This window comes from Micropterus dolomieu, linkage group LG12, assembly GCF_021292245.1.
Source record: "Micropterus dolomieu isolate WLL.071019.BEF.003 ecotype Adirondacks linkage group LG12, ASM2129224v1, whole genome shotgun sequence".
Lineage (NCBI taxonomy): Eukaryota > Metazoa > Chordata > Actinopteri > Centrarchiformes > Centrarchidae > Micropterus > Micropterus dolomieu.
This window is the reverse complement of record NC_060161.1, coordinates 5,954,571-5,964,409: the sequence shown is the minus strand read 5'-3', so window position 1 is coordinate 5,964,409 and position 9,839 is coordinate 5,954,571. Positions and strand designations below refer to the sequence as shown.

The window sequence follows — 9,839 nt, the reverse complement described above, 5'->3', positions numbered from 1 at the left end:
ATTACTAAGCTACAGAATGACCTCTATGAAAGACTAGTCTCTCATGTGCATTTGGAAAGTCACAAATGTACATCTGATCACCTGTTTTTAAAACCATGCATTTCTGCTCTAACCTGTCTACTGAAATCAGACACACTGGTGAAGAAACCCTTTCACTTACAAGTCTGATATGTGACACAAACCCGTAACCTTGTGTTAAAGGAAAGGAGGTTTGTGTATAAAGCTTTTTGAAAAGGACAGCAATTTCTGGACCCTTTTCTGAAGGAAAGGAAATGATATTCTGATTTTCTCCATAAACACCATCCCTCAGCTTTGCAAAACAGTCTCTGCGTCTCTTACTGAGGCTATAGCTTTTGCTGGTATAAACCAGTCCTTTATGCACCATTCTTCTGTGCACTACCATTTCATCTGGTGCAGGTTTCTGTGCAGAAATGAAGGCCCCTTTTTCATCATCGGTAGTCTCTGTCACCCTGCCCAGATTTTGCAAGGTGAGTTAGCAGGTGTACATTAAATGTCATAGATGCCTCCCCATACAGCAACTGAAACCTTGCCACAAAATCGAAAAGCATCTCATCTGCTTTGTTGATGTCTTGGAAGGTAATGTTCTCTTTCAAAAGTAGAAATATTGCCGACACCAGAAGGCCAAGGTACTTCACGTAGCGTGGCTGAAGTACACCATTCAGAACTGGCAAGCTATAAAACAGGAGCCATGCTTGCCACTCTGAGGCTTTCCAGTACTTGAATTCTGCAAGGGGTCGGGGTAGTCGTGTTATCAGGTGTGGTGGCTTTATGTCCCTCATCCTGTTTTCTAGCACCCTCATAGTGTTGGGACTCCCAATGTAGTAGGGTTGCTCACTACTGTTCAAAAGAAGCTCTGTGAGCTGTCTAATAACACCAAGTAAGACAGCATGCATATAGTCTGGAACAAAGCCCCACACTATATCAAAATAAGGCATGTTTATGAGTGGTGATGGACCTTTCACTCCTCTGACACTTCTGTTTTGAGCTACCGCTTGCTCCATATCTCCCAGCATTTTCTTCCCCTCTCTGTCAGGATATTCTGTGGCAGTCAGTGTATTTCACCTGTTTCTCTACTAGAGTACCAGGATGTAAACAGAAGCCACAGCCGAAGTATCCATTGAACTGTGTGGTGTTTAGCATGGCTGGTCTTGCCTTTGAGTCTACACAACAACATAAACCAACAATTTTGCTGTACACACATGTTCCATTTTTTCTCCAAGAGACACCTTTGGATGCCAGTGTTTTGGCCTGTTCAACAAAGGGTCTGAGAAAAATGGGCATAACTGGCTCTTGAGCACCAAACCAAAAACCTGCAAGCACTACATTCTGGAATCTCAATTTGGGAGGGAGCTTGTTTAAATGTAGCTGTATGGACCATATTGAAAATTTGAAAGACTTGTACACAGGTGAGCCATCAGAATTGAAATTGAATGATAAATTGTTTGGATCTGACAAAATTCCACCTGGTTTTGACAAGTTTTGATACTTTTCACCATCATATATGTCAGAGATGATGTGTTCATTCTGTGGCCTTTGGTGTCTGTAGCTCATGCTGTTTTGAATCTGAGGATTTTCAAGCATTGTCTGGATTTGAGGTGCAACTGGTATGTTGATAAAAAAGCACTGTTCAAGGAACTGATTTCAATGGGAGCACTGCAGATTGCACACTGAGCAATGTTTTTATCTATGTCTTCTTGTGTGCCAATGTATACTTTACAGGTTTTGCAGTAGAAGAGGAACTCCACTATGTCTGAGTTGTTTTTAAAGACCTTATTGAACAGATATTTTATTACCTCTTTGCCAAACAGAGTATTTATGAGCTTTAACAAATCATCAAGTTGTGTTCCTGTTATATTATGCCTTGCTGCATGACTCATCACCATGAGCAGTGCCTCAGCCTTTGTCGTTGTACCTGCTGACATTAGTACCAAATCCATGTCTGTGTCAAAACCTATCTGTCTGAATGGATCATCTTCTGGTAGATCTGGAATTTCTGAATCAACTCCAGAAACACTGCCTTCAGATGATGAATCACAATCAAACTGCTGGGCCATCTCACTTGACTGCAGCTCAGATGTAAGCAGAAGGTGATCAGACGAAGACATGGGCTACAAAATGACAAGAAAACACATTCATGAGTGTATGTCTACATACAATGACAATAAAACTTGACTTATGACTGACCAGTGTCACAGTAATGGTTGTGCCCTGCCCTGACCTCGTGATTTGTGCAGCTTGAACCTGGTCTGACTTCACTTTCATTTTCTCTCCTGTTGACAGCAAAAGGTAGTATCTGAAAGCACAAAGAGACATTTAGAAAACAATTTCAACAAAACATACACCAAGTGAACTAAGTGGACTATCCCAGATAGAGCGTAACCGATTTATCGGCCGATATGAGTTAATTGGATTTATAGTGTTTAACTTATTCTAAATATATCAGTAGTTACAGTTGGTGTGTCAGAAATGATTAAACCACGGCTTCCTGCCAAACAAATTTATCTAGTTCCTCTTGTGAAAGTGAATGTGTAATATTGTAGTTATAGTAAAATGAGATCTTGAAGTTGCAAGTCCTTGTCGTAGACAGTCCTGTAGTATTAAATGCATTCAACAGCAGGTCACTGCATCATAGACCGGATGATTTATACTGATGGTGGTTAAATGGTTTCTTGTAGCTTTGGTTAGAATTAACGAGTGCTGGTAAAGGGATAAACTAGATGAGATTAACATACATTTGAAAAAAGCCATTGAGGCAGATTATGTGTAATGTAAAATACACATGCTTATTCTCTCTCACTCGCTCTGTTTACAGACAGCTGAATGACCAATAACTAATCCATAGCCTATATACTATCACACATTGCACCAATATATAAAAAAATTGGTCATTTTAATTGTACGACAGCAATGACTTAATTAACGGTGCCTAGAGGATAAGCCCTGTTTTCATTTTACCGGTGAGCTTAAAATACAGTTTTCTACATAGAACTCCCTAGATAGGGTGTAGGGAGTAGATAATAAGTGACGATTATTGAACAAAGCCAAAACGTCTACTTAAACTTGAAGAAACTGAACTAGGATTTAACTTTTTAATATGACAGACTAACTCAAACTTGATAAAAACAATACCTGGTGAAGTTTTTGACCTACAGTTGAGGCCAAAATTATTAGCCCCAGTGTTTCCCATGCATTCATTTATTTGTGGCAGCCCGCCACAATATCAAGGCTGACCGCCACAAATTCATTTTCCTTTTTTTTTTTACTAAGCCTATATAAAATCGTATTTTATTGCAGAGTGCTGTAGCGCATTCATGCAACACTTCCTCTCGCTTGTCCCTCTCTCTCACTCTCTCTCCCTCATGGAACACCGCTGCACAAATCTGTCCAACACAACGCTGTCAACATCGAGGTATGGGCTCTGTGCGGGCCACTCCAATTTCGATGTATGCTTTGGGTCATTGTCTTGTTGGAAGACCCAGCGACAACCTAAGAATAGACTACGAGCAGATTTCTGCATATTATTCCTCAAAATTTCAACATAATTTTCTTCCTTCATGATGCCATACACCTGCCCAAGAAACAGCAAAACAGCCCCACAGCATGATGCTCCCACCACCATGTTGAACTGTGGGGACTGGGTTCTTAGGGTTTCTTCGCTAAACATAGGCAACATCCATGTGGCCAAACACTTCCAGTTTAGTCTCATCTGACCAAAGCACATGGTTCCTAAACTCATCTTTACCTTTCAAATGTACACGGGCAAACCTCAGTCTGGCTGTGATGTGCCGCACTTTGAGTAAAGGGCTTCTTCTGGGATGATGGCCCTGAAGCACACTACCGCAAAGAGCCCTCACAACTGTGTTCCTTGAAACATCTGCTCCAGAAGAGGCCAGGTCAGCAACAATCACCTTGGCAGATGTCCGGGGCTTCTTGACATCTCTGACTATTTTCCCCTCCAGAATTCTTGAAATCTTGCGCTTATGACCACGCCTAGGTTTGTTTCTTACAGAATTTTGTCTCCTACTTGGCAATGAGGCAATGTACAGCGGTTCTAGACACTGGGAAACGCTTGGACATGCCTTCCCTTTATCATGAGCCTGGTTAATTAGGTGTGTTTTGAAAGCAAAAATTCACATGGGGGCTAATATTTTTGACCACCCCATTTTTCACTATATTTGATATAAAACAAAAAATAAATATAAATAATTTATTTTATATTCCAAAATGTACCAAAAGCTACTAAATAGCATTGTTGAATGTTTGACTATATCAAGTTTCAGGAAAATGTTTGATAATTCTTAATAATTTTGGCCTCAACTGTATAACTGTTTAGTGTCATTCACATGCCTCTTCCCTCTGGGAGGAGCTACAGGTCCTTGTCCATCACAACAATCCAGGTTAAAAACAGCTTCTTTTCCTGCTGCTAAAAGGAATCTCAATTCTGTTTAATTTCAAATCCTTGCAACTTGTATGATTTGATCCACAGAGCTCTTCACTAGGAAGAACTTGGAATATAGAGTGTCATACTGGCTAGACTGCTGGTAGATTGTTGCACTGGATGAGTCTGAGGTGAAGCTAAGCCTTAAAACTAGCTTGACCAGGATTAGACTAGTCCAAACAATACTTTTCCATGGAATCTATGGTTAGTCAACCTACTTTATAAAGTAGAATTTGAAATTAAGATGGCTTAACAGACAATCTTTTTTAAACAACCCTCAGATGTGGTTGGTAGAAGAGCTCACCATTGTGTCATCTGGATCCAACTGAAGATCAAGATGGCCAGATGGAGACATGGTCTGCACAGGATAAAGAAGAGATGGCACAATCACACAGTGGAAAATGACCACTTGCCACAAAGAGAATATTACTCTCTCACCTCAACATCTGCAGTGTGTGAATCCAGAAGCATTATCTTCTTCTCTGCTGTATTCTGCATAGGGCAAGGCCTAAACACACAGAAGTATAATTTAGAAAACAATTTTAGCAATGTTGGGACCTGAACAGTCTGATAAAACAAAGGAGCAGGCCTTCGGGCATCCCACAGCTCTGACTACTAGCATGTTGGAATTTTAAAAGCTATTTCAAGACAAAGGAACAGGCGCAAAAGCCCCGTTTTATAGCCAGATGTGAAATATTGGATTAGACCTAAAAGCAGAACTACCATTGGCTGCACTCGCAAGTCTACAGGCCACCCCGGTAATGTACCCGGCGCACCCCACTAAAGTATTAGAAGGACCGTGGCCACTGTCTCGTTGTCTTTCCACACTGCGCGAGTGGGAGACACTGAACTCTCCCAACATTGATCTTTTGTTCCTGAATACAAACTTAAAACTTGCTGGACAAGCTCTGCAAATCTACAACACATCTTTTATTTTTGGATCCTAAGGAGCGTTGCTGTTTCAACAAATCCTAACCCGCACTGTGTCCTACCTTCCCAAAATTAGTGGAATTGTTGGAATTGTACTGAGCAGTACCAAGGCTTCGCCAGGATCCAATCTGAGAAACACCTCAGACGTATGTATTCCTATATCATTGTCACTACCAAGAGTGACCTGAGTAAGAGGCTTAACTAAACTGTCTGGGCAGTTGTGTTGGGTATTGTTAAAATTTTTACGATACCAGTACCAAAACCAGTACCCTTAAAGTGATACCGATACCAATAGAGTACTTCATTCGATACCTTGCATAAAATGCCACCTGTTGAAGCCATAGCCTAATATTTTTTTGTTGTTATGGACATGCAAGTTTATCTATTTTATTTTTCATATACTCATATATACATACTCATATACTTTTCATAAAAGTATTGGGAAATTGTATCAGATCGCTTCTCACCCTAACTAGGAGGAGAAGTGAAATAGTTTAGTGACCAAATAAGTTGTGGGAAACGAATTTAAGGTAATTTTTGTGTTGAAAGTAAACAACGGAAAATTATTTTGTTAACTTTCAATCAATAAACAGAATTGAAAGATCTCCGTGTGTTTTTTCCTTTAGTGGTGAGACGCAAACCTCCAAAAACGACAGTAACAAGTATGAAACGAGTAAGCAGTCTGTTTAAACAAGTCGCTAAACTACACTAAAGACTCAAACAGCGGAAAAGAGATTCTGCACGTCCAGCCAATCAAACCAACTACACCTGAAGCAGCCACAGCTGCAGCCGGAGGCTCCGTGAAAAAAATCAGCTGATCGCTGCTGCGCCACAAAAGCGTGTTATTGATGTAATGGAATGCAGCGATTGATCAGTGACAAGTGATGTGAACAGCAAATAAAAATGTACAGAGTAATGTTAAATGATACCAGAAAATGAAACCAACGGAAAGCCAAGCTTGGTGATAAACTTGTGTCAGTGACGAACATGCCTCAGACCGCAGCCGAAGGTGAGTGGCTGTTAAAACCACACATGGCGCGTGGAGGTCTTTTTTATACAGTTTATGGTGCAGGCACATCAGGAAAAAAAGCTGCTCTTCTCTTTTTTTGGTGTGTTGCTTGCGTGTTTGGCTGCAAGCAAAACTATACTAATAGTCATTTTTTGTCGTGATCTGGTTACAAAAAATATCGAATGAAGTACTGTTTTGACTGGAGACATTTGATTCTACTCGATACTGGGCTGTTTCGGTCGATACCATAAAGGTATCAAGCAGCGATACCTTTATGGTGTCGAGTAGCGATACCCATCCCTGTTGGGCAGAGATATAAACACAATTAGAGATGCACAATTTTGGAAAATGACACTGCAATATTTTCTTTTCTGCGATATACATTGCGATATGAAAACATACAGGAATTCTCACCTCAACATCTGCAGTGTGTGATCCTCCTTGATCAAGATCAAATCTGCAGTCACCTGTGAAGAGCAATGCCTGAAAAAATAAAACAATTTTAACCATCTACCATCTTTAAAGCAGATCATCAGGTAAAAGACTAAAGATATTAATCCTTTGAATAATTATTATCCTACACATTACAATAATTATTTCTCATGGAATTACTTACATTATGTCCTCTTTTTAGTCTTGCACGGGGTAATTTAATTGTGCGTTTAGGTTCTAAGTACAATTTGTACTTGCGTTTTGACATTCTAAAAATAAAAAAGAACATTGACATCATGATTAACAGACATATTCATGAATAACAGGATGTTGAATTTAAACAATAATTAAGTTACTAAAAGCTGAGACTCACACACCCCTTAAAAAAAACTCACTGATAAGGAAACGTTGTTGGAAATGTCCTCTAATCCTCCCACTGCCTGAACAAACTGAACTAGTTAGTTTAAATTAACCATTCGTTTGCGGACTAGGGTTTTGGGGTTGTGGCACTAATAAAAAATTGTGACATATTCTCAGTTGCCAGATTACTTTGTACAACTGCAGCCCAATACTACAGTCCTGTAAAAATCCTCCTACTGAAGGGTACAATACTGTGACTGTGTAAAAGGGCTGTGTTATACAGATATGTTTAAGTTTAATCAACCCCAGTACTTTACCTGACAGATTGTAGTAGAATAGTGTGTCTCAGACATCTAAGACTGTATCCAAGGCAACAGGGCATCTCACTCGCGTGCTTCCCGCCGTTGAAGTTACTTGGTTAACGTTACGTTAGTTACTTGGTACTTTTACAATAGGATTTAACACGATAGATTTAGAATAACGTTACTTATCAACTTTGAAAATATAATTATATCATAACTCCGCTATAAATATCACTAACAAATATGTTTGCTTATGTAAGATATATAGAAGACGGGTGTAAAGAAATCGTCCCTATTTCTTACATTAAGGACTTTGACAGCAACTGTGATAATAGCAATAAGATCTACTGGGTGCGCTGGCAGGAGGACTATTTTAAAGGCCAAATATTGTTCCTGAAGGGTGAGTAATTACCTCCAATAGTTCGGAACATAATAAGAGTAATTAAATGGCAAACTTGGATACCTTTATCTAATGCTAACGTTTTTAACTGATGTGAGTTTTGGCTAACGCGTTTAGCTGTTCTAGCTAAAATTAGCTAGCTAATGGTGGCAAGCTAACGTTAGTGCCGCTGAGTTTCAACACTTTATTCTTAGGACGGCAAACGGAGTGTGTAACAACAGTACGTAACGTTATAGCAGGTGATTTCAAGTACTTACATCCAGTGTGATTTACATTCCAGAGTCGAGAGAAGAAGTGGAAGAGCAGCTGTCCAAGGGGAAACGCGTCCGTGTGAGACGGCTGAAGGAGACCACAGCCCCACCGGCACGCTCCGAGAAAGAGGAAGCCAAAAACATAAATGTAACGTTGATGGCTTCAAATAATACAGCTATTGCCATCTTGTGGCACTTGGATGTAACTAACAGTTACAAAATACAACTTTGACATGAACTTTAATCTGTACTGCAATGTGTTTTTGCGTTTCTGACCTTCACATGGTAATAATATCATGCTCCATATATCCATTAACCATATATTGTTTTCACATTGCTTTGTTTGTTTGGTTTGTTTGTATGGGACTCTTGTATTACAGTGTGATGCCTTTTTATATTTATGCTTTTATCCATGTTTCCAGAAAAATCAGAAAAAAGCAGCAGAAGAGGCAAAAAAAAACAACCTCATGGCCTTAATTAAGGAAAGAAAAATGAAAAAAAAACTGTCTCCGCTCTGCCCACCTCCAAGCAAGAAAATGAGAGAGCATATCTTATCAGATACGTTCTCCGAAGCAGACGACAACGATGATGATGATGATTGTGGGGTTGTTCCTCAAAAGCTTTTTGAGGATGCAAAACAAAAACAACGCCTCTACCTCAAGAAATTTAATGATGTTTCCCTTCAACTGCAGGAAACCAAAAACAATATGGGAGTTTTGAACAGCATTAAGATGTGTTATTGTTTTTTTATTAATGTAATGGCTTGAAATTTGATCTTTAGCCCAGTGTTTTGTTTAACCTACTTGAAAACTTTAAACATTCACTAGCCGTTGGCTGGTAGACAAAAAGTTAATTTTGCAGATAACTTCAACTTATATATTTCACAAAAAATATAATTTTTATTGTTTCTTCTAATCACAGGTAGTTATGACATATTTCCCTCTGTAACAGTCTGTCGGACCAGGAGAAGATCACAGCAGCAGTCGAGGCTGAGAATAGCACACTACGAGCGCTAAACATACAACTGCAGCAACATTTGCTGAAATCACTGAACTCTGTGCAATGCAATGGTGAGGAAAGATTTGTTTCCCCCTCATTTTTACTAAGTTCTGAGGATGCCATTCAAACAAAAATGCAATTTGTCAGCTGAAAATGTAGCTTCTTAATGACATGATTTATTTTGTAATTTAGTGGTATTTTATCTGTGGCACAATTTCATAACCAATGATCAACATTTCTATTTTGCTCACAATTTTGCCCCATAATCTGATTCCATAGGAACAACTACATTCAGATACAGTGCAGTACGCTGAAATCGTGAAAACATGATCTTCTCTGATCATGAAGCCTAATGTTAAATCAACAGCTCTGTGGTTTATCAGTGAAGTGTCTGAACTCCACTATAGACAGGTCTCTGTTAACAGTGGCAGACAGAACGTGTCTCTTCTATGAAACATCTGGATCCTAACCACGCTGCAGTTATTATAAATTCTAAGGAACTGGTCGTGGGTCACATCTCTCTCTCATCCAGGGGCTGTCTCTCCCTCTTCATCTCTTGCAGTTCTCATACAGTCAACAACTACTGTTACTGACTGTTGTGGCAACTTAGACGTGCAGTATGTCGATGTTTAAGTGTGCTGTCTGCTGATGTGTAAACACAGGAACGCACTATAGAAAATTACTATAGTATTATTAT

At 39.4% G+C, this 9,839-nt stretch overlaps 1 protein-coding gene and 1 long non-coding RNA gene across 8 annotated transcripts in view; one reads left to right on the top strand and one right to left on the bottom strand.

Moving 5' to 3' along the window:
• Positions 1–43: 43 nt before the first annotated feature.
• LOC123979704 lies at positions 44–8,347 on the bottom strand. 5 transcript variants are annotated; one of them, XM_046063718.1, is made up of 7 exons: positions 8,150–8,347; positions 7,015–7,099; positions 6,813–6,881; positions 4,898–4,967; positions 4,764–4,817; positions 2,240–2,314; positions 44–2,129 (listed from the first exon to the last, which is right to left on the bottom strand). In XM_046063718.1, coding segments are annotated over exons 2-7 (831 nt in total). In that variant the 5' UTR covers positions 7,017–7,099; positions 8,150–8,347; the 3' UTR covers positions 44–1,568. The 5 variants fall into 5 exon arrangements, with proteins under 5 accessions (XP_045919674.1, XP_045919675.1, XP_045919671.1 ...); XM_046063719.1 differs by lacking the exon at positions 8,150–8,347 and adding an exon at positions 7,508–7,576; XM_046063715.1 differs by lacking the exon at positions 4,898–4,967.
• LOC123979705 overlaps positions 7,584–9,839 on the top strand; it is a 3,568-nt gene continuing 1,312 nt past the window's right edge. For 2 of the 3 annotated variants that reach the window (XR_006827300.1, XR_006827298.1), the window contains exons 1-2: positions 7,584–7,892; positions 8,173–9,213. This is a non-coding gene — a long non-coding RNA (uncharacterized LOC123979705). The remainder of the gene's footprint in view (positions 7,893–8,172; positions 9,214–9,839) is intronic. The other variant, XR_006827299.1, reaches the window with a different exon arrangement.